The sequence below is a fragment of the Drosophila sulfurigaster genome, chromosome 3 (genome assembly GCF_023558435.1).
Source record: "Drosophila sulfurigaster albostrigata strain 15112-1811.04 chromosome 3, ASM2355843v2, whole genome shotgun sequence".
Classification (NCBI taxonomy): Eukaryota; Metazoa; Arthropoda; class Insecta; order Diptera; family Drosophilidae; genus Drosophila; species Drosophila sulfurigaster.
In genome coordinates this window covers 19,793,873-19,819,363 of record NC_084883.1, presented here as the reverse complement: position 1 = coordinate 19,819,363, position 25,491 = coordinate 19,793,873, and the positions used below count along the sequence as shown (strand labels likewise).

Here is a 25,491-nt window from a genome sequence, read left to right as displayed (position 1 = left end):
TCACAATGCCGACGACATTCATGCTGCCCTTGAACTTAATTTAGTTTGTCGGACGCTGCATCTCAATGAGAGCAGAGCAGAGTTGCAATTAATCTTAAAGATACAAAAAGAAAAAGCTTTATTATCTCTAGCCTTCATACCCTTCATACATAATCACAATGAATAATCGTTGTCAAACATGTCCATTTTCATTTCCATTCCCATTTCCATTCAAAGTTCCCCTCACTTTTTCGTTCCCGTTTCCATTGCGTTCCCCACGCGCAATTTGATTAATGATAAGCGCAAAATGCGTTGCATACTTTTTGGCTGTTTTATTGGCTACGACTTTTGGTTACAGTACAAAACTAAACTAAGCTGATGACTAAAATGATTACATGTTACATATGTACAAGATGTTGTTGTGTCTTGTTCAGTTGTGCGACACGCGGTCAGCTGCAGCTGAGATACAGCTCAGATACATTTGTATCTCAAGCCCATTTGCTTAATTAGAAAAAAAGAGAAACACGAGAAAAGTGAAAACCACGACACAAAACATGCATAATAACGAGAAGCAAACAGACACAGAAAGCTAAAAATATCACACAGCCGCCGCGTTGTCACACAAAGAACGTGGCTTTTGCTCCTTTTATTCCTCCCTCGGCGTTAGCTTAAAGTTTAGCGGCGATTTCGGTATGTACGTTGAGTTGACGCGATAAACGAATTCGTCCGAGTCGTAAGAGACTTTGTATTTGCGAAAGATCTGCAATTACATTAAATTAAATTAGCTGCACGCTCTCTATCTATCTATCTGTCTATCTATCACTTACCTTGGCCAGCAGCGTGTGCAGTTCGATTTCAGCAAATCGTCGTCCCACGCACATGCGACGCCCGTAGCCAAAGGGCAGGCTGACAAACGGATGTATCTTCTGGCCAGCATGTGGGCAGCCCTCAACTAAAGTGGACATAGCAACTAGAATCTACTTTCTCTTCAATTCTTTCTCTTTCTCTTTAATCTTACCTGCGCTCTGTTTTAGCCAACGTTCGGGTATAAAACTCTTGGGTTCGGGAAAGTATGTGGGATCATTGGAGACCACCAGATGTGGGAAGATGACGTGCGTCTGCAAAAAGCGAATGCATTAAATAGTTGACTATAGTTTGCGTGCAACAGCCACGCCCACTTACGCCCTTTGGCACATGATAGCCGTTAATAACGGCATCCGACTGCAGGCTACGCCCATTCGCAATGACAACCGGACGCATGCTGTAAAATATACATTGCAAAAGTATATAAAGAATTAAGCTACAGTCACAAAAAAGCGTGGGTTGCATGTTGTTGTTGTTGTTGCTGTTGCACGTACCGCAGCGTTTCTTTGACGCACGCACGCATATACGGCATCTGCTCAAGGACATGCTGATTGATTTGCGCATCGCTCGTTGGAAACGCCTGTTTCAGCTCCTCAAATAAACGCTGCTGCTTCTCGGGGTTCTTGGCCAGCTGATAAATGGTCGAAGAGGCTGCGACTGAGGTCTGCAAATATAAAGCGTATGAACACAGAGCAGCGTTTAATCTTTGATAAACAGAACAAGCGAATCCAGCACATTTGCTCTTTCCCTCAATTCTCTCAGTATTTCAGTCAGTTGCTCATTAATTACATAATGAATTGGCTTACGCTTCGTTGTGCCATGAAGCATAATGAGCCAGTCAGCCAGTCATAATAGCTCAGCTACTGCTGATAAAGCTGCTCATTTGCTAAACAGCAAACTAAGTCGCGTTTCGTGATATTAAAGGAATTGTCGGAATTTTCTGGGAAAAACTCATTGCGGATTATTGATTGTCGCTAGTTGAAGGTCAAATGTATGAACTTATAGAATGTAGTTAGTTGAAAAATAGTGTAGTTAACGTTAAATTGTAAAAACGATTAACAATGCAGCTAAAGTCAATTGTACTCCTAACTAGCTAATAAAGCGAAGAATAATTTGTTGTGATTGCATTTTTAACAACAGAATAATGTTGTTTGAAAAAAGAAGAAACTTTTACAAATACAGAAGCTGACAAGAGAAGTTCGAGAAAAAAAATGTAAATTGTGGGATTTAATTTATCATTGAAAATGTTTAAGACAAACAAGAAAAAGAACTAACACATTAAAATAACTTGTAAAAGTAAAAATTATTTACAAATACTATAAAAAAGGGCTTGTTGAATGAATGATTTAAAATATTGTTAGTAATTTCGACGCTGAATGATATCAATTTAGTTAGTCTTAAATCGATAATTTGCTTAATGAATTACACTTCACTTCAAATATTTTCGGAGCAAATAAGCTTTGTCAGCAAACGAATGAAAACATTAAAATTACTTGTAAAGAAAAATTTACAAAAAATATGAAAGAGTTTGTTAAATGAATGATTCAAAATATTGCTTGTTATTTTGACGCTGAACGATCTCGTTCGATGTCTTAAAGAGTTACCATACACATTTAAGTACTTAATCCTAGATCGATAAATTGCTCTCAAAAATATATTCCACTTCACTCACCGTATCGACGCCCACGAGAAACAGATCGAGAGCCAAAATAGCAGCCAATTTGCGATTGCCAGTTTTGCGCACAATGCGCTCCACAATAGAGATATCGGCCTCGTTTTTGTGGACATCTTGCGCCTGGTCCGCATCGGCTTTGTCCATCGTTTTGCTGATGTTCTTCATGCAAATGCTGCAAGACAATAAATCAATCAGCAAAATCAGCACTGGGATTTAAGTGAGGGACAAACATACGCGGAGAATTGATCCAGAGCACGTATAAAGCTGCGATAGGCTTTTGTGGGATAGACACGCCAAAGGGGCATGCGAAGCTCGAGCTCTGGGACGGCCCAAAAGAACGTATTGATGGCCTCAATAATTTGTTGCGCCTCCGCGCTGCCCTCTGGCTTCAAACAGCCCAAACGTGTGTCCAGTGAAACGCGACCGACAGCTATGCAAAAAGAAAAGAGGAAATGGTAAAAATGAAAAGAAAATATATAGTATATAAGCCATGCAACTTGGCCATTTTGCAAAAAAAAAAAGAAGAAAACTTGGCTTACATTCAAGCGCCCATTTGTACAGTTCATGCAGAAAGTTGTCGGGCAGCTCTTGCTTCTCATTGCGCATCTCGTCTATGCTGTAAGAACATAATGATACACCAGATGATGAGGATGATGATGACTGCTGGTTGGTTACATAATACGCCACCCCCTCTCGCTCCCCCTTTCCGTCTGTTGTTGGCCAACTTACCGCACCATAAACTCGCTGGCAATGTCATTGAGAGGCGGTATATACTTCTTGGCTGTTTGCGGCTGCAGTAGAATGTGTTGCACCTCCTGGCGGAATGCCTCCCACTTGGGCCCGTGCCTAATTGAAGACACAGCAAAAACACGCAAAACTTATGAGTTCACTCACTCACGCTCAAGTCAAATGCAACGCAACCGTTTCATACTTACACGCCAATTAGACCTGCCACATCGCCAAAGAAGTCGCGTCTCAGTTCACCCTTATAATGTCGCAGCGATGGCATCGAGGGTCTGTAAAACAGAAGCAGAATAAGAAGAAGAAACAGTCAGCACGGTGCACCGTGGTGGCGCAATGCGGCGTATGAGCAATCTGCCAAAGGACTTTGCAAAGAGACACCCACAGGAAAGTTGATTTTAGACCTGATACCCAACTCGCTCGCACGCTCTCCCTCTCTCTGTCGCACATCAAAGAGACATTTTCAGCAAACATGCTAAAATGACGCGTGTATCTTGTAGATACACACATTTATCTTGTAGATACACGCGTTATTTGCATTATTACCACACGCTCGCATGTCCCGCCATATAAATAGCCACGTTTTATTTTGTTTTACGACTGGGGTCACTCATATCTCTTTCTCTCTCCCTCTCTCTCTTCGCTCTCGATTCCTTCTCCTTGTTCTCCGTGTCTATTTACTTTTCGCGTGTGTATCACTGTGTGCGTTGCCCTAGGCAACAATATTCAATTAAATGGCATAAAATAAAAGTCATGCGACACTGTTTACTTTGCAACTGTGCAATTTACAAAAGCTATTCACACACACGCAAGTGTGCGACAAAATGGTGGACGGGGCATTCACTGCACATAAATCTACGTTATTCTTGTCCAAATTAAGGCATATATATTGCTGTCTTTAGCCTCAGGCTAGACTATTATCAAAGAATAACATTTTAGGCCAAACTTTGCATTTTTAATGTGGTTACTAACTGCTTCAGGGACTGTTAGAATCGATTACTAAAAAATGGTTATCATAAAGTTTTTTAATGTTTGTTATATCTATAAATATAAATAAAAATAGAAATAAAATGTATTTATTTTTCAAAATATTGAAAATTATTTCATAAAAGAGAGACCTCAACTCTTTCTCTATGCTTAAGCACGTGCACATAAAATGTTCCACTGATTATCATTAGATAAAACAAGTTTATAGAAATGTTTCTGCTAAGGCAATTATTATTCAAAAATGCCAAATTATTAAAAGTTGTTTGGCTTGGAATATTTTTAACAATGATTCGCTAAGTTGATATTAAAAATTTTTAACATTTCTTAATTTAATCACTTTCTATGCTTCGTTAGAATGAAGTAAGCTGCATATTTGATAAAAAGAATTCTATAAAATCACGATTAAATGTGAATTTGACTAAAAATTTTTAAAGTTGTAAAATCGCATCTCGGTTCCTAAACAGAAAATGTTTTAGAACAGTATTGAACACTTAAAAACAACTATCATGCTATGCTAATTTTTATCTCAGAATAATTTGAACATTGTTATGCAAAGTTGCTAATAAAAGTTGACGAAATTTTTTTGTTTTAATCGCTATATATATAGTTTAAATCAGTTAGGCTGCACAGACCGGCAATGTTTAATGGAAATTAAATGCAAATTAAAGCAGTTTGTCTGTCGTGCTGCTAAGCAAACAAGTTTTTGACATCAACCCAGAAACAAAACCCGTCATTAGAATTCGCAACAAGAAGGAATTATAAATTACAAAATGATTTATTTTTTAATGGAAAGTTGCGCTTCAAAGCTAATCTAATTTTTAACTTAAGTGCTCTCAATTTAAGTTATAAATTATTTAAAATATTAAAAGACCCACAATTAAATATGTGAGGTCACAAAACTTCAAACGCATTGCGCGGCTGCATATGAAATGCCATAAATGTTGTAAATTATTACAATTATTTGCATTTTATGCATCGACATGAATGTGGCTTGGCATTTTAATATACCAAACTTGAACAACATCTTTCGCAATTTTAGGCCAGTCTCAGGCTGATAAACTATTGTTGACACCGCATCAGCCAGACGTGTCTATGATGTCTGTCTTGTCTGTCTTGTCTGCAGCAAGATTGTCACGACAACAAATACTCTTAACTGCGCGTTAAATCTTGAGTTTATTTTGTGATTTTCTTTAAGCTATTCGCGCATTTTTCCCACACACGCACGCACACACACCGAAACAGCTTTTTCAGCTTGTTTGTTTGCTGTTTGTTGTTGCTTGAAAGTTATGTGCGCCATAAAATACGCTGGGTTAGTAGTTGCTATGAGCTCAACACACATTAAATCGAAGAAGACAGGTATATTCACTTGAGCAAGGCGAATGTGACGTCAAATGAATATTAATCTGTAGTCGATTTAAAGCTGGCTTAAAATTAAAGTCCAATGTCATACAAATTATTTTCTAAAAGTGTGATTTCAATTCATGAATGAAACTTTGAAAATTGCAGTTTCTGTTTCTTATTGTTATATTTTAGTATTTTTTGTATATTATTATTATTTATTAGTTGAATTCATGAATGAAACTGTAAGCTTAAGTTGCAGTTTTGTTTCTTTTTGGCATATTTTAGTATTTATGGAATATTGTTTATTTTTGGTATAATTTAGTATTTCTGGTATACGATTTCTTTTTGGCATATTTTCGTATTCTTTAGATTTTGGCGTATTTAAGTATTTCTTGGTATGTTAATTTGATATATTTTAGTACTTTCGGTATACAAATTCGGTATATTTTAGTATATTAATTCAGTATATTTTAACGATAATGTACTATTTTGCGTTTTTTTTTTATGGCTTTTACTTGATTTTAGGTAATTTTAGCTGCTTCCAAGAAAGAATTTGTTCAAGTAAACTTCTACACAAAACGAATTCAATGATTATATGTTAAATGAACCTCAAAGCGTACCTTGCAGTTTCCAAAAATTTTAACATATTTTAATATATTTTTGCTATATTAATTTAGTATATTTGAACGATAATATGGAATGTTATTTATGAAACATGTAAGCAAAGAAAGTTCAATCTAAGTTCCTCTTTTTAGCAGTGTATTTTATGCTTGCAGTGTAAACTAAGCTTCGACTTGTGTATCTAAAGAGCACGCTTTGCTTTTGCTTAGTTTCTTTTGTTGTTAGTGAAATGTTTTGGGCAAAAGCAGCCCACACGCAAAGTGTTTGTTGAATGCTTGGTCTGTCTGTCTGTCTCTCAGTCGGTTGGGTTGTTCGGCGAATATCTTCATCAGTCAGTCACTCGGTTAGTTAGTCAATCAGTCAGCGCGTCTCTTCAGCTTTATTATTTCCTTAGACCAACACACACGTGCGCGTAGATCAATCAATTAGCGAGTGGGGCATTCATCAATCTTTTGGGCCCGGTAAACATTTGTTAACATTTACGCATTTGCGCTAATGTCAATTTATTATCTATTCTTCGCGTCGTCAACTTTTTAATGATGACGCTGCATAAAAAACAAAACATTTTTCTTTGACCGTTGAATGCCAGACACTTTTAAGATGTGTCTCGACTATTTGATTGTTATTATTATCGTATTTGTTGTGTTCACATTTTGTTTGGTACACAAATCTTAACGTAACTTGCCAAAATTGGTTCATGGCCACATGAACAGGCAAAAAAAAAATAAAATAAAAAAGAGCAAGCAATGTGTTAAATAGAAAAAAGAAAGCTTATCGAGTTATGTGAAGTATTCGCTTTCGTTTGCTGCTTAGGCAAAAATTTGACGAAAAAAACATACACGCAGATAACTGACAGATATAAATTCATATTCATAAGATACAAAACGCAAGATATGGGATCGCTGGTCTTTTTTTGGATTTTTTTGCAGAGTTTCAAGTTTTTGAGGCCTATAACTGACAAGAGTGAAAGTTTTCAAATTCAACTCGAATACAATTGAAGCTTGCGCTTATTTTGGCATTTGCAGACGGTTCTAATTGAGCACGTAATGAGAGCATTAATTACTGTATAATTGCCAACGAGAATCCTTTTCGGCCTGGCCAACTAATTACGCACACGCTCCTGGCCAACTGCCAACGTCACACACCCACACACGTCTACAGGGCACACACACACACCCACGCACACCGACTCGTCAATAATTTAATTATGAATTTAATGCAATATGCGCATAAATAATAAACACATTCGCAGAGACCAACCAAGCAGCTCCACAGCACTTCCTCATATTTAATGCCTGCTACTCCACCCTCTGTCTTTCTCTCTCCCTCTCAGTTATTCTCTCTCTTTCTCTCTCCTCTCCTCTCTGTGTGGGCTTCTGTTTAAGTGCAACCATGCGATAAATTGCACATGTCAATTAATGTGCATTTCATTTAAGCTGATTATTACAACATTGCAATCGTCCTTATAGCAGAGGTCCTTTCTAACCCACATGTATCTATATTATTTATACTCTTGTATAAATTGCCTTTATTCGCTTCTCTTTGCCCCAACTGTCACTTCTCAATCTCAATTATCTGCTTGATACAACATTTCCTTGACAACTTTTATTGTCCGCAAAATATGTTTATTATTACTAAAAGGTCAAGTGTCGTGGCAATTTAGCAAGAAATACAATCAAAACAACTCTGGAGCACACAATCGAAATGAAAACAAAGAGGGAAATTGGCATTGCTTGAACAGTAGCATAATATTAGTTTAAAGTACAATTTCGAGTTGATGCTAATTCTATGAAATGTGCTCACCTAGAATTTAAATTTAAACCTTTTTGAGAAGTTTTTTTTCAATACTCGACAAATTGCTGGTTTTATTTATTCTTTTGAATGCAAATTGAATTTTATAGCTCAATATGCACCTTAAAAAAAAAAATAATTGTCACTTCATCGTGATAAATGAACTCGCCCAACCTTGGCTTTAAACTCGTGTCACAAACTGCATAATAGCAACAAAAACAAGTAAAAACGTCGAGTGTGCTCGACTGTAAGATACCCACTAATCATTTTGAATAAACTAAATAATGCAGTAATATACCGAAGGCCATATTTGGTATATCGATGCAGAACTACATTAGACATATACCAAAAAATATAACGAATGTCACATTTTACCAAATAATATACCCCAAAATAATTCGAAGGCCATATTTGGTATATTGATTAAGTACTATATTCGAAGTATACCAAATAATATACCACACAAATACGAAAATATACCTAAGGGCATATTTGGTATATCAATACAGTAGTCTACGTTCAAAATATACCAAAGTGTGCAATATATTCCAAATTTGCAAACCAAAAACAGATAAAACCTGATTCCAGTAGGCGTAATTTGCCATACAGAAGTATTTCTTAAGTAACTTCTACAACATTATAATTTTATCTCTTATAGTCTCTGAGATCTAGACAGATGAACATGACCATATATTCTCGGCTGTTGAAGTTGATAAAGATCAAGCATATATCAAGAATATAAATACTTCTGTCTGCCTGTTACATGCATTTCTTGTCAGGCACGAATATGTAATACCCTTCTACCCTATGGTTTGGGTATAAAAACGTATTAATAATTTAACGGAAAAGCCAATTGAATTGTCAGCTGAAAAAGTGCGCGGAAATTTAAAATGCAGCTAGCATAGTGAGAGTGTGTGGGCCACGTCAATGGCAATATTCATCGATGGGCAGGCAAATGTTTGCTGTCACAACCTACGCTGTTGCTGTCGTTGTCCTTTGTGACACTGTCACTCCTGCCACGCCCACCTCTGTGTGCTCTGTGTTCTGTGCTTACCTGTGCGGCATGGTCTCCTCCTTTTTGAATATATTGCGTATTTCATCGCCATCGAATACAAACAGCAAATCCGGATGTCCAATAAGTCCGCCCACTTTGGCCATTTTGCCATAGTTGACATGCAGCTCATGCATAACCTTGTCCAGGTCACTAATTTTGTATGTACCTGCAAGAGAGCGAAGTAATGTTGATGAATCCCTCTTGCTGTTAATGGAAATGTATAACTAACCAATTAGTGGCGCAAATCGCCACGAGTTGCCAATCAACGGCAACGGATACGGCCCGGGAACCTCCGAATACGGACGCACAGCAGACGCAGCAGCAGCAACTGTTGATGTTGTTGCTGTTGTCGGTGTTGTTGTTGTTGTTGTTGTTGCTGCTGTTGTGGCAGTTGCTGTGCTGCAGTTGCAAACAAAAAGTAGAAGCTTACAATATGCTTACGACTGCGCTGAGCAGCAGCTTCTCATTTACCTGACTTTGGCTGCAGCATCTGGCTGCCTTTTCAATTGTTGTTGTTGCTGTCGTCGCTGCAATGCTCCAGACGCAATTGATTTTTCAATTTCCGTTGCCACACCGACGCCATCATGCGGAAGCGCCGCCGCCACCCCGCCCTCAGCTGCTGTGGGCGGTGGCACCACCCGCGTTGCCGAGTAAGTGGTGCGCCTTATCAACGCCGCCGTGGTTTTCCGTAAGCTTGACATTTTCGCTCGCCCAGCTTTCTCAGTTTTGCCTTTCTAGAGCTGCAAAGTGTGTACGTAGAAAAGTTGTACTTTTATTATTATTTGAGTAGTCAGCGAATAAAACTAAATCCACAATGCGAACGCATTGCAAATGCTCTTCTAAATGCTTATTAAAGCATTTTAAATTTCGATTTTTCAATTTCTTCCCAAAGGCTCTTTCATATAATTATTTAAAATTCCGCTATATTGAAATTCTTTACAAAGGTTCACAACAATTTTAATTTAATGATCCTTCAAATAATAATTTCAAAATGGAAAATTCCGCTTTATTCAATTTTTACTATGGTTTGCATAGGCTCCCATTAAGTTACATTCAAGTTCTTTGCTTGGATTTTAAATCTAATTTGTGGCTGTCAAAAATTTTCTGTGAAGCATAAAATTCTTTATAAACAAACAAATTTGCCATCTATTTTTTGCTTCAGCGTCTATTAATAAAAATGTAATTTTAAATCGAATTTGTTGCTGTCAAATAATTTTAGCTCTACATAAAATTGTTTTTTTTTTAGAGGTAAATTTCATAAAGAGTTGATTCTTCAGATTCATATCTAATAAATGCTTTTTAACTCAAATTGTTCATTAAATTGATACGAAGGATAACATGGTATTTATTTGGGAAAATACAGTATTGAATTAGTCCAGCAATTTAAACATTTAATTTCATTTATGAAGCCTACAGTTTAATCCTTAAAATGTCCAGAATTTATAGCTAAAATTGCCAACTATTTTATAAGGTCAATATTCATTAAATTTTCAATTAAATTCCAGCAACTAATTCATTTTTAAATGCTTATCAACAAAAATTAAAAATCCTCAATGCGTAGTTTTCACTTTTTACAGCATTTATTTGCACCTCATGCTGATGTATTATTGCTCTACAATAAATGATATTTATTTGCTGATTTCTTTGCCACAATAGTTGATTTGAAATTTACGCTCTTTATTGAATTTATAAAAAGAGGAAAAGCGCAGCAAACCTAATGCAAAACCCATAAACGTTATCGATATAGCCTGAGGTTAGGGAATGGAAAATTCGCTAGAAAAGCGAAGCAAAAAACTTGAACAAGTTTTAGCGCTTTGCGGGCGCCAACTTGAAAAGCAGTTTGAGAACTGGCAACAGAGTTTTCAATGTAATTTTGCAAATAAATGAATGTGCAACATTTTCGTTGTTGTAATTGTAGTTGTTGGTGTTTCGTGCAACTTGCCACTTGCCACTTATTTTAGATGAGTTGCCGCAAGCAATTTTATGCTCAAGAAAATGCAAACAAATAAAACTTTTGCAATTATAATAAATACGACAATAAAAGCACAAAAAAGCAAGAATATAAACAAGAGAGAAGAGAGACAAGAAAATGTTGTTAATTTCAGTGGGAATTGAACAAATGTTGAGCCAATGTGTTAATTTGTTGCGATATGCAACTTTTAGTCGATGAAATGAAAGACGCATTTCAGAACATGCGATTGAGAGGAAGCTGTGAGTTTTGTGAGTTTATTATTTGCACACGACAAGCATAGCAAAAGTTATTGAGTAGAGTTGTCAATATTTGAACGAAAGCCAAGGCTAAATCATATAAACAAAAAAAAAATGCCGATGAATAATAAATAAATTATTGTATTGTACAATAGATAAATGCTGATGGCAAATACCACAAAACAACTTGCACAAAGTTGACTATCAAACAGACAGTAAAATCAACACACACACGCAGTGGCTCCCTGAGGAGCATTGGAGCATTAGAGCAGTTGAACATTGTATTTTTGGGGCTAAACGAACGAAATAACATATACATACACTTATTGGCCAAAAGGCACAATAAGGCAGCAGCGACGCATTTCGGGGTAAAATGACAGCACTTAGTTCGGGCAGCGAGCGAACGAGCGACGAGTGAAAGGCAAACAACAATGAACAATTTACAGAAATCTATGGCGATGAAATGATGATGTTGCCTGCCGGGGCCAACGAATTGCCAACTTAATACAAATAGCATGGCCTAAAAGAGCAAAACACACACACGCATCAGCCATCAGCGGCAACAGCAGCAGCCGCCGCCTTGTTGATAAGCCAGCTTTAAAGCGAGTTTCATCTCATTTCCAGCTGAAATGCGAACTGAAATTCCACAAAAAACAGCAACGCGCATTGTTAAAGTTTTTACTGCGCGAGCCAATAAAATTCAAGTGGCTAACAATAGCATTCAATACATATGTATATATATATAATATATATACATACTTTTTGTTCACTTCAAAAGCATGATTTGTGCTTTTGTGCTGTGTGGCACGCTGCGTATGAGCAATATCTCAATAGAGATTGCTTATACGCCGCGTCGTGCTGCCAATACCAACCAAAAAAAACTCACGGCATTGTAGTAGCTCTCCTTTTTGTGACTGCTCAGCTTAGCTCTGCGCCTGCTCCAACTTCTGCAACTTCTGTGCGCTTGTAATTTAAATGCCATTTGCCACAAACTCACACACACACACGCATACAATTTGATGAAATTTTTATGGCACAATCAGAGTGTGTGTGTGTGTATACAGCATCTCTCTCTCTCTCTCTCTATGTGGCTTAGCTGATATCCTTGCCCTTGCCTTGACAAAATGCGACCTTCAGCTGCTCGCGTCCAGCACTTGAGCTCTACGACAACGTCACTAAGTGAGGCACCCCTTCTTCTCCATCCTCTTTCCCTCCCTCTCACCTCTTCTCTCTCCTACCCAGTCGCAAGACACATTACAAACTTATGAGCCTTATCGGGGCATGCCTCATAATGAACTTGAGTGATAATCCTTGCGCCAAAAAAAGAAAAGGAGAAGAAAAAACGATGGAATAAAGAGACACCCAAATGTCAAGCAGCAGCATCTCAAGCAGCTTCTGCCTCAAGTGCTTGATGAAGCTGTTTGCCCATCTGTCTGTCTGTCTGTCTGTATATCTGTCTGCTCGCTTGGCCTTAATTTGGCTTTGACTTTGACCATGACGCCAGCAGGCCGAAACTTGACTGGACGCGTTGCCAATGCGAATTGTCTGACTGAGGCGCCATAAATGTCTTCTGCTGATTAATTGACAGAACCTGAAAGTCGGGTTCTTAGTAGAACTTTGTGCAATTTTCGAAGAATTGCTAGGCAAAGCTAAAAATACAAGTCAAACTTAAAGCTGTCAGTAGCAAGTTCAAACATTTTATTCGCTCTAATAAAAATTTGTGACATCTAAACAATGCGTAGGCAAAAATGAAAGTCCCACGACCTGACTTTTAATTTGTTAACTTTTATACTATATGTATTCTTTAGTTTATTTATTACACTTTCTAATCTTCGGCAGCCAAAAAATTATTATGCGTGTTGTCAACTATTTAAATATATATCAGTGACTGTGTCTAACAATAAAGATTCGCAAATCTTAAAAACTTGTTCGTCTACTAACTGTTAATGAATAAATGTTTGTCTATCTCTTCTTTATGGTATGTTTATTATTATAATTTAGCAGACAAACATTTGTGAAGTTTTCTATTCTACTTAAATCTCTTCTTTACGCAGTGTTGCAATAATCATGATGTTGATTTAGTAAATTAATTCGTACTTAAGAAAGCAAATATGATTACTAAATTCGACTGAATTTATTCAATCTGATATTTATGAAAATTTCATCTTGAAATTCACAAACTTTGCCAACTTTTGAAATCTTTCTGTTATACAACACACTTAACTATCATTATTATCCGATGCCACACATAAAAGCAGAAAACTTCGAGGTTCCATGGAGACCATCTTTAAAGTTGTGCTCAACTCATTTACAGTCCTTCTCCCCGTTCATTTGCCCCTTTCAGTTGCTGTTGCTATTGTTCTTTATAGTACTCAAGGTACTGTTACGCACGAATGGCAACAAAATCAAAAGAGAACAACAAAAGTTGTTTGCAAGCAATTTGCCTGAGATATGAGAGTAGACATCAGACAGCAGACTATTCAGAATATTCTATGCTGATTAGCATCGTTAAGCTAAATGCTTAGAAATGGATGCTGCCGGCATTCCCTGAACTCCAATCTTCGATAACGAAGCACAGCGGAATAGCAGCTGCTGTTTGATCTGTGCTCTTAAAAAAAAATAAAGACAACAATGAAATTTTTGCGTCATCATTCGAAAACTATCTTCAAGATTGTGATGTCTTTTCCTCTGCTTTGGTTGTTGACTTTTATTGGCGCAGCGTTTTGGTTGCAACAGATGTGCGTTTAGCGTTTAGGTGTGGTCCACTCACTGGACTGCTGTGATTGTTTGCCTATAAATATTTATAAAATCGCTGGACATATTTTAACTCTTTTTCTTCACGCCTCACTTGCAACTTTGCGTTTGTTGGTTGCATTGCACTTTTAACTAGTTTGTGGTATTTAGCTGCGCCTATTTAGGCCACATTTTGTAGGCCTTGACTAGTTTGCAGTTGAACAGTTTGCATTCGAAACAGTTTTCACAGTTTCTCAGTCAGTTTTCGCAGTAGTCACGCTGTCAAAGCGAGCTAAATTTTCAATGCAATTCGCTCACCTTTGAAGTTTAAACACTTGATTTAACGAGACTCGCTTCGTTTGTCGTTTTCTATTGTTTCACACAATGAGTATTTATTTTGATTTTATGTACGAGTTATTCATAGATTTGATTTGCCACTGTCACTGTCACTGTCACACCGACACTTTCTGAAATAGCGCTCAGCTTGTGACTTGCGATTTCGACTACGAATTCCACTCCGACTCCGTGAAGCAAACGCGACGCACTAAACGCGATCGCAGCGCTTCTTAGTCTACTTATAGGATTGCCATAAGTCACAACGCTTGAATGCTTTCTGCTTTAACTTCAGCTTCGGCTCAGCTCAGTCCGGTCTCGGAGTCTACTTACGGGTCGTGTCTACGTGAGCTCCGAGCTCCAGAGCTGCGTGAACCAGTCTCTCGTCTTCTTCGCTTCCGATCTTCAGCCTCAGCCTCAGCTGTTGTTGTATTTTATTGTTAAGATACGCCTGCTAATTGTGTGCGCTCTCTTTCTTTCTCTCACACTCGCACTCTCTCACTCTTTTTGGTTTCTTTCGCTGGCTCAAATTGAAAGTACAAGTGTTTGCTGCTAATCAATCTCACTAAAAAGCAAAAGTTTATGCGGTTAATTCGTAACGGTTATTTACGCGCTTTAATTCACGAATCGATTTGATCGCACTTTTTGTTTTTGTTTCCACTTCGATTTGTTGTAACATTGGGGAGCGCTTAGTTAACGCCTAGCTAGATTTCACAATGGGCCATCAAATAATTAATGGCTAGGCCCAAGGCTGGAAAAGCAAACACAAAGAAGAGTCAGTGCCACAAATTGCACTGCGTTTATAATTTGCAAATTAGACAATAATAATAAATAGTTAACAACTTTATTTAAGAACTTTAACTTAGTTTGAAAGTCCAGCAAAGTGTAATAAAAGAACAGCCTAAATGTTTGATTATTTTTGGATATTATTAGGCAATGGTCTGCTATTAAAGCCAGATGTTAATTAAGATTCGACAAAAATGATCAATAAAAATAAATTTAGCTGTTTATTATGTATTCTGGGAATTTGAAAATTTATTTATACATTCAAGTCGTGTGTACTAAAATAGATATAATTATTTTAAATCGAGTGGGTTGCCCAGTAGTTAATACTGATAAACATTGTATTATATTTTGTAGTAATTCATAAAAATGATATTCAAATATTCAACTACTAGGGTAGAAGGGTATTAAAACTTTTTGCCTGTAGGAAATGCATGTAATAATCAGAAGAAGGCATCTCTGCTCCCATAAATATTGTAGAAATGATTTAGTTGCTTTGGCTGGCAATCTGGTATATTTTGCACTCTATGGTATATTGCAATTGGTACTATTGGTATTAATGTATCAAAAACATACCTTTTGTATAATTCAGTATTTATTGTAGTATGTTAACTTGGTATAATTAAGAAATAATTCCGCACTATTTTGCTTTTATTCAAAATTGATAGAGGGTACTCTCAGGTTTTCTTTTTGTTTAAGTCTCTTTTGAAATTTATATTGATTATTGCTGCACTTTGCTTCTCGATAGAAATATAAATAAAGAAAGTTAAGCTTATCAGCTTCTCACCTCGTAAACTTCTTTTGAAGCAGCCGCAATTCGAAAAGAATTGAACGCATTCAAAATGCATTTAAATGGCAATTCCCAAAACCATTTGAAAGCAATCTACGGCTGATTAGCTCGTTTCCAAACTAATCACGAAGGCGCATCTTTCATCAAAGTATCTTTTCGACTTATTCGACATGATACACGGAAAGTGCTAACACGCATAGACAGCCGACGGCGGCGACGACGATTGCACAATCTCGGAGGAGAGGAGATATACACAAATTGCATAGCCAATCTTTGAGATCACGGATCTAATGGTGAAATGTGAAGCTCACTGAAGCTAACTTGATTAGCGTGTGCCTCATAAATGTAACCAATGTTTACACTCGGACTATACGCTATATATTAGTTAGAGATATATATATTGTGGTTTATTTGGAGTACGAGAGTTATGCATGCGTTCGTTCGCGTTTACAACTCTTCCCCGAAAAACTTTTCCACCTCAATGGACGCGATTTTTGTGGTCGTCGCAATTGTGGTTTACGAGTTATGACTGTGTTTGTGGTTATGCCATAGCCATTTAGAGTACAAACACACAGAGACACACGGCTCGACAAAGCGTGACTCGGCAATTTTCCCCGCCAATGTGTGCCACGCTGTGTTGCATTCGATGCATTCGACGATCTGGCAACGCCAGCCGACGCAAATTTGGTTTGTGTTTGGTTGCAAGTTGTTGAGCAATGCAACCACCTAATTAAAGGCCGCTCAGCAATAAGTAATTGCCAGGGCCAGCAACAGCAGCAGCAACAACAAAAGCGAGAGATTCATGCGATAGAAAAATGGACAAACTGTAAAATTTATTTACAATGCGTGAGTCGACCTCACAAGAGTCTGGAAGACATGAAGACCTCAAATGGGTTACATGAACTTTACACCTGAAACAACGAGCAGCAACAAACGGAATTTGTCATTGCCAAAAAAACAAAAGAGACCAACAAATAAAGATAGTGTTGCGTGCCTAGGGTAAATTATAGCTCAGATCTCTGGACAGTGGCCTATTGTGGCACTCTTTCTCTGCTCTTACCTCTCTCGCTTGTCTTGTCTCGTTATTTTTTTTTTTATTATTTTTATGACCTACTTGTTGCGAGCTGGGTCTGGAGCTGGACACGCAACCTTTGACTGATTGAGAGACACAAATAAAAACTAATTATGTAGCTACAGTTGCGAAACTTGATGCCACACAAAAGCCATGCACATAGCTACACCTACACCTAGATACTTAGATACACATGTGTGTGTGTGTATGTATGTATCTGTATCTTCTGTCTGTTGCCTGTTGTCTGTGGCGCGTGTGTATCCACTTGCTGGCGCCTAAATTTGTGCTACGTTTTAATTGTTTGCACAGCGCTTCGACACAGCGCCACAAGTTTCGTGTTTATCCTTGCCATCCTGGCCAACGGGGGCTGCAGGCAAGTTAAACATTTGTATCTGCCCGCCCCTTCCCCTCTCAATCAAGCTGTCCTCGTCTCTTGTCCCTAGCTACTCCTTTGCTTAGTCTACCGTACTCGGACTTAACTAATGTGTGCGCTTTGTGCTTTGCAGTTTCCTGGATGATTTGGATCGGTTAGGCGCCAAGGATTACCAGCCAACCGAGCAGGATATCTTGCGCACTCGAGTCAAGACCACCGGTATTGTCGAGGTGCATTTCTCCTTCAAAAATCTCAACTTCAAGTAAGTAATCTGACTACATTGTCCAGCAACTAAGCTAAATACATAGCTCGCTTTCATTGCACTTGCAATGATACAACTCTTTTGTGTTTTAATTGTTTTTTATTTGTACTTTATTTTGATTTAATTCTTTATTTGCTCAGTCTATTTACTGTCACATTTATTTTTGTTTTTCAAATTTAAACTGAGTTGAAGACTTATTCAAAAAAAACATTTTTTAGTTTGTAAATTTAATAGTTCTGTATTAAATCAGTGAACCTATTTCCTAAATATAATAATAATACAACGAAATCAGACAAAAATTTTCATTTTAGTTGCTGCTTGTCAAAAATCTCGCACTGAATCTATTAGAAAATTTAATGTAGCATGCTTTTAGGCTGATGTGAATATTAATTCGCAGAAGCTAAACAGATACTTTGCTTTCTTACTAGTTGTATGTAGGCAATTCTCAGTCAAAAAGTGTCGCATGCGACACGACTCATAGTACAAGAAAATTTTAAATTTCGATCTACCCATTAAATATATAAAATTGAATGCCAACTCACAATTATCTTAATTCACTTGCAGATTGTTTGATGTGGGTGGCCAGCGATCTGAGCGTAAGAAATGGATACATTGCTTTGAGGATGTAACAGCGATTATTTTCTGCGTGGCCATGTCTGAGTACGATCAGGTCTTGCATGAAGACGAAACTACGGTGAGTAAATATCTAAAAGAAGTGAAATTCAAAAATATAACTAATTGAAAATGTATTTTAAAGAACCGCATGCAAGAGTCGCTGAAGCTGTTTGATTCCATTTGCAACAACAAATGGTTCACGGATACCTCGATTATATTGTTCCTGAACAAAAAGGATTTGTTCGAGGAGAAGATACGCAAGAGTCCGCTGACAATTTGCTTTCCCGAATACACAGGTAAGTAGCGAACAAACAAATCATAAATCGAAATTATAAACTGTGATTAATGATTGATTTATTTTCCATTCTGTGCGGCAGGTGGCCAGGAGTATGGCGAGGCGGCTGCCTACATTCAGGCTCAATTTGAAGCGAAAAACAAATCAACCTCGAAAGAAATCTACTGCCACATGACGTGCGCCACAGATACCAACAACATACAGTTTGTATTCGATGCTGTCACCGATGTCATCATAGCAAACAATCTGCGCGGCTGTGGCCTGTACTAAGCGGTTGGCGATTGGCGGTTTAGCGGCGCAAAACGGGGACCGTTACGGTATTAAAAACAAAAGAAAACAAAACAAAAATAAGTAAAAAAAAAAATTATATATATATATATAAAAAAAAGAAACTACAACAAAAAACAAACAGCGCGGGAGCACAACAACCCACCAGCATTGATCAAAAACAAACAAAGCAAATGATGATAGAACCAACCAACACAAAACAACAACAACACAAACAAACAAACACACTCACACACAAGAAAAGCAAAAGCAAAGCCCAAAGAACTTTTATTTGTATCTGTATGGAAAGGAGAAATTGCGCTTGAAAAGAAATGTGTCTAGAATCTGAAGGAATTCGTTTTGAGAAGGCAGCTGATAAAAATACTAGATGTGAAATGTGAAAAAGTGAAAGTGAAATCGCAGTCGCAATCGCAATCGCACATATTGAAAAGCATTTCCTATATTTGCATTACATTTGCATCATGCAAGCAAACATACATGTATGACATGAAACGCACAACATACACACACACAAAAACAAACACACATAAAACACACACACAGTCAAGAACAGACACATTGAAACGCAAGCATTAATGCATAATATGTAGTTGTTGTTTGGTCTGAATAATTTTATAGAATTTCATAATTTATGTGTAGTTTAGTTTCTCGTGTATTTATTAAAAAACCAAAACAAACAAAACACTAAAAAACAAAAAAGGAAAAACGAATAAGAAAACGAACCCCAAAGTAAACAAAAAAAAATGAAAACAAATTAAAAATCGAATGAAATGAAATTATAATGAGATGAGATGAGATGAGATAATTAATGAGAACAAAGTATATATGCATACTTATAGAAGGCATATTTACCGCATATATAAGTATATAAATATTATATTATATAAATATATTAAATGTTTCCTGTTGCAATCTCTTTGAAATTATTCATGCCATCAACGCTGCATTTCTCATGCTTGTTTAGGCTTAAGTTCAAAGTTTACAAACTCTGCGCAAATTACATTCAAATCAAACAATCCAAAACAAGAACAACAACCACAACAACAATACATCCCCTGGGCAAATGAAATTAGCAGAAAGCAAACGTAAAAATTATAAAAATGCAAAGAAAAGAAATTGAAAAAGAAAACAAAACAAATTAACATTTAATGCATAACGTAATGATAATGCAAATGAACAAACCAAAAACAAACAAAATGATGATTACGAAACAAAAACGTAAACGCTCTAATTATTAAGGCCTAATTTAATTGATAAACAAAAACACAAAGTAAACCGGTCTATAAATGAAGAGGAGAAAACAAAAGCAAGCAACTCTCTTAACTATTTGTATTTACTACAACAACAAAACAAACAAAAAAAAATGAAATGAAAATTTGCAAATTTGAAATTGCTAATTTTTAAATCAGCCAGCCATAATTCGATTCGATTCGATACGATTATCGATCGATCGATGTAAATTGTAATTTGTTGAATTTGCGTGTGTATAGAAGGATATAGAGAAAAGAGCGCCAGCTGATTGTGCGATACGATGATGAAGCTACAAATTGCACACAACCAACACCAAACACCATAAAAACAACAACAACAACAACAACATCACGCACAAAACAAACGCATAAAAACATCAACACACACGCACAAACATACACTCGACACGACACGAACACACACAAACTAACTATAATTTTTTGTACACTAATTTATTGTAATTACTATAATTTCGTTGCATTTATAAAGCCACATACGAATGTAGTTTGAATCCAAGAACAACAATTCAAAAAAGAAATCGAACAAGAGAACCTAAAACAAACAATCTCGCAATAGCAAAAACAACTGAACAGATAAATCTCAGCATAGATTGAAACAAAGATACAAACAACAAAAAACAAAAAAGAGAGAAAACAGTTCATTGTAAAACACAACATTGTATGTAATATTTATAAAAAGCATATACTATACACTATATACTATATACGAGTATACATAAAAATAATAAGAATAATAATAATAATAATATTAATAATGATAATAATAATAATATTAATTGTAACATTTATTGTATTTAGTGAATGGCATTTAACACTGTGCGTTGCAGCTGTTAATTTTGTTTAGACTTATTTATACTTATGTATTTATGTGTATGTATGAGTATGCTTATGCATTTCTTTACTGTGTATCTATTGATTGTGCATTTTGATTTTACACAATGATAATGGAATTTATAATTGTTATTTTATAGTATTTTTGTATATTATACAACTCCGCTCTCTCTCTCTCTGTCTCTTTCTCGTTCCGCCGCATCTACTATGATTACTGCAACTTTTTCTTGTCTTCTCCCACACTGCAATCCCTTATTTTGCTCCCCGCTCCACACTTATGTTTTATAGTTTTTAAGCTTTATTTATGTAAACACATGCAACACACAACTTAAACACAAACAAAAACTTATACACACAAACAAACAAACACACACACACAAAGAAAACAAAACAAAAACAAGAACTTAGTAAGTTTATTAGCAAAATAAAATATCATTTAACGATTTAACAAATTTTTGAGCAATTTGCTTATAGAGAGATTGTTTCGAATTCGATTCTTGGGCAAAATCCAGTGTGTAACCTATGCAAAAGTTGTTGAACAACACATCTTTTGTATCTGCGAGATACGAGATACTTTTGTAGTTGAATGCCATGTTATGAGCAGTTTTCTAAGCATACGCAATACAATTTGACAAAGTGAAAAACAAAAACAAAACCCAAACTAAATTAAATTTAACAATAAATGCATACAACAAAACACTCCTTAACCTTACCAAATAATAAAAACAAAAAAAAAACACACAAATAAATCCACATGAAAACAACAACAAACACTGTAATATTTATCGTATGTATTTTCCATTCAACTTGTAAAATTCTACCAAAATACAAAAATTACAAAAAAAAATCATTTTCAAATAAAAACTATTTATTCAAAAACAAAACAAAAAGCCAAAGTCTTTATTCCAAGCATATTCTCCTTACAGCTGAGGCTAATTGAGCTGCAAAAATTTAGACAAGATCAAATTTTTAATTGGAAGCATGCCCCAGGCAAGGGCAACCAACACACACACACTCACACTCAAACACACGCAAATAAAAATGCAGACCATTTTCACAAAGAAAAAAGAAAGATATGTAAATCAAAGTTAAGAAAAGCTAAGCTAAGCAAAGCAACCGGTTGAAACTCTTTTCTAAGTTGACTAAACTGTATGTAATTATATAAACTATAAAAATCAAGCTCACACATATATTTATGGAATATTTAATTCAATCCCAAAACCAAGAAACAATGTAATTTATAAATATTATAAAGCCGAAGAAAATACAAAGAGTAATTCATTTAACTATTAAAAAGAGAATAAAATAAATAAAGTAAAACAAGCGATCGATCTATAAAATACAAAAGAAAAAAATATATATATACAATCCATATATGTATATTTATAAAGAGATGACAAATGAGAACTTACCACACACATCTGTACTATATATTTTTCTCGTAAACCGGAATCTTACTTCTATTCCATACAAATCATAATATCGTAAATACTTACCATAAATGGCATATGAAAGACTATCCCTATTTTTTAAAATACTCATACAAGAAGTCGACTATAATTTAACTTGGAACTTAGCGAACGTCTAGCTCAACTTTGACTACAAAACAATTTACATAAAAAGAACATAATATATTAATATATATATATAAACAATATGCATATACCATTACTTCATAAAGTTAATAAGCAATTTTTGCATATTTTCCATTAATAAATTACATAAACAAATTCAAGTCATAGCAAACATAACGAGTAATTCATATTTTTCTATACAACGGCTCATACAAGTTTTTTGCTCCGACTATGTAAACACTCTCACAAACACTCACACAAATACACTGTTACACACACTCACATGCATACACACACACTCATACAACAAGCACCACTACTAAAGTGAAAGAGAATTAACTATTACTTTAATAGCAGTTAAACATTTCTAAGATACAAGTTTAATTTGCTGCAGAAAAAAATTAAAAAGAAAATTTAATGAAAATCAAATAAAAATAATTATAAATTTACTTATAATACAACACTCAACAACAACAACAACAAATTAAATGTTCAAGTTTGTATTCAAGTGGAGAAATGATAGGAAAAGAATGTGGCAACATAAGGAGTTAATAGGTAGACAAACTTTAGATGTTGTATCTAATTTTTTAGCCTAATTCAAATTGCTTTCGTTGTTCCCCGCATAACATACTACAGCAGATTTATTTACTTTGCATGTTACTAAATCGACCCACACATACAATGTATTTACGTACATAAGTAAATTATATAGCGTATATAAAAATATTATATGTATTTTGTCCAAATGCCGAATGAATTTAACATTTAACGTTTGACATTTTTATCAATTCTCCCCAAAAACGAGAGAATCTCTATCAATGGAATTATTTATTCGCATTCCTCAAAATGAACCAAGCCCTTGGCCCTTGAGCAGCAGTTTTTAAATGTGAAATGAGCAAAGTAAACAAAAAGAAAAACAGAATGGAAAACAAAATATAAATGAAAATAAAACCTTGAAAAACAAAAACGATAAATAATGAGAAAGCAAATTGAATCGTTGAATTACAAATTTAATATGATTACTTAATAATAATACGAGAGAAAAACAAATACAAAATACAAAATAAATAATAAAAATGAAAATGAAACGAAAAATGTTTGTATGTAAAAAAAACTCAAAATGTTAGATCATCTAAAATTTAAATAAAATTAAATTTAAACAAAAACGATACATGCTTACCATCTTCACTATTTCGTTTCAATTTTTAAGTTATGCAGCTATTGATTTTTGCATAGAATATTTATATCAGTTAATAATTTTTGAAGCATCAAATTTTTTTTTATTTTAGTTTTATTCCTTTTAAAAAAATCAAATAGCTTTTTGCACATACATACATTATTCAACTATTATTACCTATTACTACTGTGGGCAAATAATATTAGGTCTTATGGGCTACAACTGCAAAAATATCCATTTTATCTTTTTAAATTAGTTTCATATCCATTAAAGTAGTCCTTCCAATAAGCATGTAACAGATTTTTATAGTTTTTGAAATAATAATAATAATACATAATAACTTTTCGTTTATAGCTCTTTTATTAATTGGTTTAAATCTATTTAAAATGTCTTTCACTGAGCGGTCCTTTAAGTTTAGGGCATAGTTTGAAGGCAAATCTTAATAATTCAAACAAAGTTTTCACTAAAGCATTTCTTACATATTTTGGTTTCAATATCCTGTAAACAGCCAAGTTGCAAGGACTTTTTTGTTCAGAGAAAATAGCTTATATCTCGACCATATCCTGTCCGATCCTTGCCGGACTAGTGTCAATCGAAGTTTCTTGGCAAGGACTATTATCCTGCCAAATTTCATCCCAATCGTCCTTGCGGTTCTCTAGATATCCTGGAATTTGTGATTTCGGGCGATTTTCTTCGGCCCCGGACTGAAAAATTACAAGTGTTGGATCCTTACATGACCCCATACTTTTTTGATGCCGATCAATAGAGTTCGTCCTTGCGATCCTGGCAATATATGTCAAGGATATGGCCGAGATATAGCTTTTTTCGAAAAAGGACATTCGTTTTTTGGCCATAGCTCTGCCAAAGTATCTAGCAAGGATGCACATTTTTGTAATCACAACAAACAGGACTATCGATTGGCATTCAAAGATTTTAAGGATAATACCAAAAAATGCACTTGAAATTTTTTCAAGGGGTAGGTGTAGAAAAATTGGCAAAATTTCAGAAAATCCGCTGTATCTCGGCCATTTGAAGGACGATCGGGATGTCCTTTGGCAGAAAGATAGCTCTTTTAAATACAAACCGATTGACATACCAAAAAGGACGTATGTCCTGTAAGCAACAAAGTTACAAGGACTTTTTTGTTTAGAGAAAATAGCTTATATCTCGGCCATATCCTGTCCGATTCTTGCCGGACTAGTGTCAATCGAAGTTTCTTGGCAAGGACTATTATCCTGCCAAATTTCATCCCAATCGTCCTTGCGGTTCTCTAGATATCCTGGAATTTGTGATTTCGGGCGATTTTCTTCGGCCCCCGGACTGAAAAATTACAAGTGTTGGATCCTTACATGACCCCATACTTTTTTGATGCCGATCGATAGAGTTCGTCCTTGCGATCCTGGCAATATGTGTCCTTTGCAAATTCGGCCGGATATGGCCGAGATAGAGCATGTTTTCGATAAAGGACATTCGTTTTTTAGTAATAGCTCGGCCAAATGCTTGAGGCTTTCGCAAGGATGCACTTTTTTGTAATCAGAACAAAAAGGACTATCGATTGGCATTCAAGGATCTTAAAGATAATACCAAAAATGCACTTGAAATTTTTTCAAGAGGTAAGTATACAAAAATAGCAAACATTTTCAAAAATCCACTGTATCTCGGCCATTTGTAGGACGATCGGGATGTCCTTTGGCACAAGGATAGCTCTAATAAATACATTGCCATACTAAAAAGGACGAATATCCTGTAAACAGCCAAGTTGCAAGGACTTTTTTGTTCAGAGAAAATAGCTTATATCTCGGCCATATCCTGTCCGATCCTTGCGGGACTAGT

At 35.7% G+C, this 25,491-nt stretch overlaps 2 protein-coding genes across 2 annotated transcripts in view; one reads left to right on the top strand and one right to left on the bottom strand.

The window, feature by feature from the left end:
- Positions 1–21,252, top strand: part of LOC133841925 (G protein alpha o subunit) — a 28,926-nt gene extending 7,674 nt beyond the window's left edge. Inside the window, exons 5-8 of the mRNA XM_062274775.1 lie at positions 17,479–17,607; positions 18,172–18,301; positions 18,365–18,518; positions 18,600–21,252. Of these exons, the coding sequence (XP_062130759.1) occupies positions 17,479–17,607; positions 18,172–18,301; positions 18,365–18,518; positions 18,600–18,787 (601 nt within the window). The 3' untranslated portion in view covers positions 18,788–21,252. The remainder of the gene's footprint in view (positions 1–17,478; positions 17,608–18,171; positions 18,302–18,364; positions 18,519–18,599) is intronic.
- Positions 297–14,557, bottom strand: LOC133841915 (probable cytochrome P450 49a1). The gene is made up of 14 exons (XM_062274763.1): positions 14,313–14,557; positions 9,525–9,793; positions 9,283–9,452; positions 9,054–9,219; positions 3,454–3,534; positions 3,248–3,364; positions 3,058–3,134; positions 2,753–2,948; positions 2,516–2,690; positions 1,338–1,507; positions 1,162–1,240; positions 998–1,097; positions 807–931; positions 297–739 (listed from the first exon to the last, which is right to left on the bottom strand). The coding sequence occupies exons 2-14, from the start codon at positions 9,752–9,754 to the stop codon at positions 626–628; spliced, it is 1,800 nt and encodes a 599-aa protein (XP_062130747.1). The 5' UTR covers positions 9,755–9,793; positions 14,313–14,557; the 3' UTR covers positions 297–625.
- Positions 21,253–25,491: the final 4,239 nt, after the last annotated feature.

Excerpts from the sequence above, each read along its gene's own strand:
- LOC133841915 (XM_062274763.1), bottom strand. The coding sequence starts at position 9,754 with ATGTCAAGCTTACGGAAAACCACGGCGGCGTTGATAAGGCGCACCACT. Across the intron at positions 9,220-9,282 it reads GCGATTTGCGCCACTAATTG|GTACATACAAAATTAGTGAC; the intron begins GTTAGTTATACA and ends GCTCTCTTGCAG. Across the intron at positions 932-997 it reads TTGGCTAAAACAGAGCGCAG|TTGAGGGCTGCCCACATGCT; the intron begins GTAAGATTAAAG and ends TGTCCACTTTAG.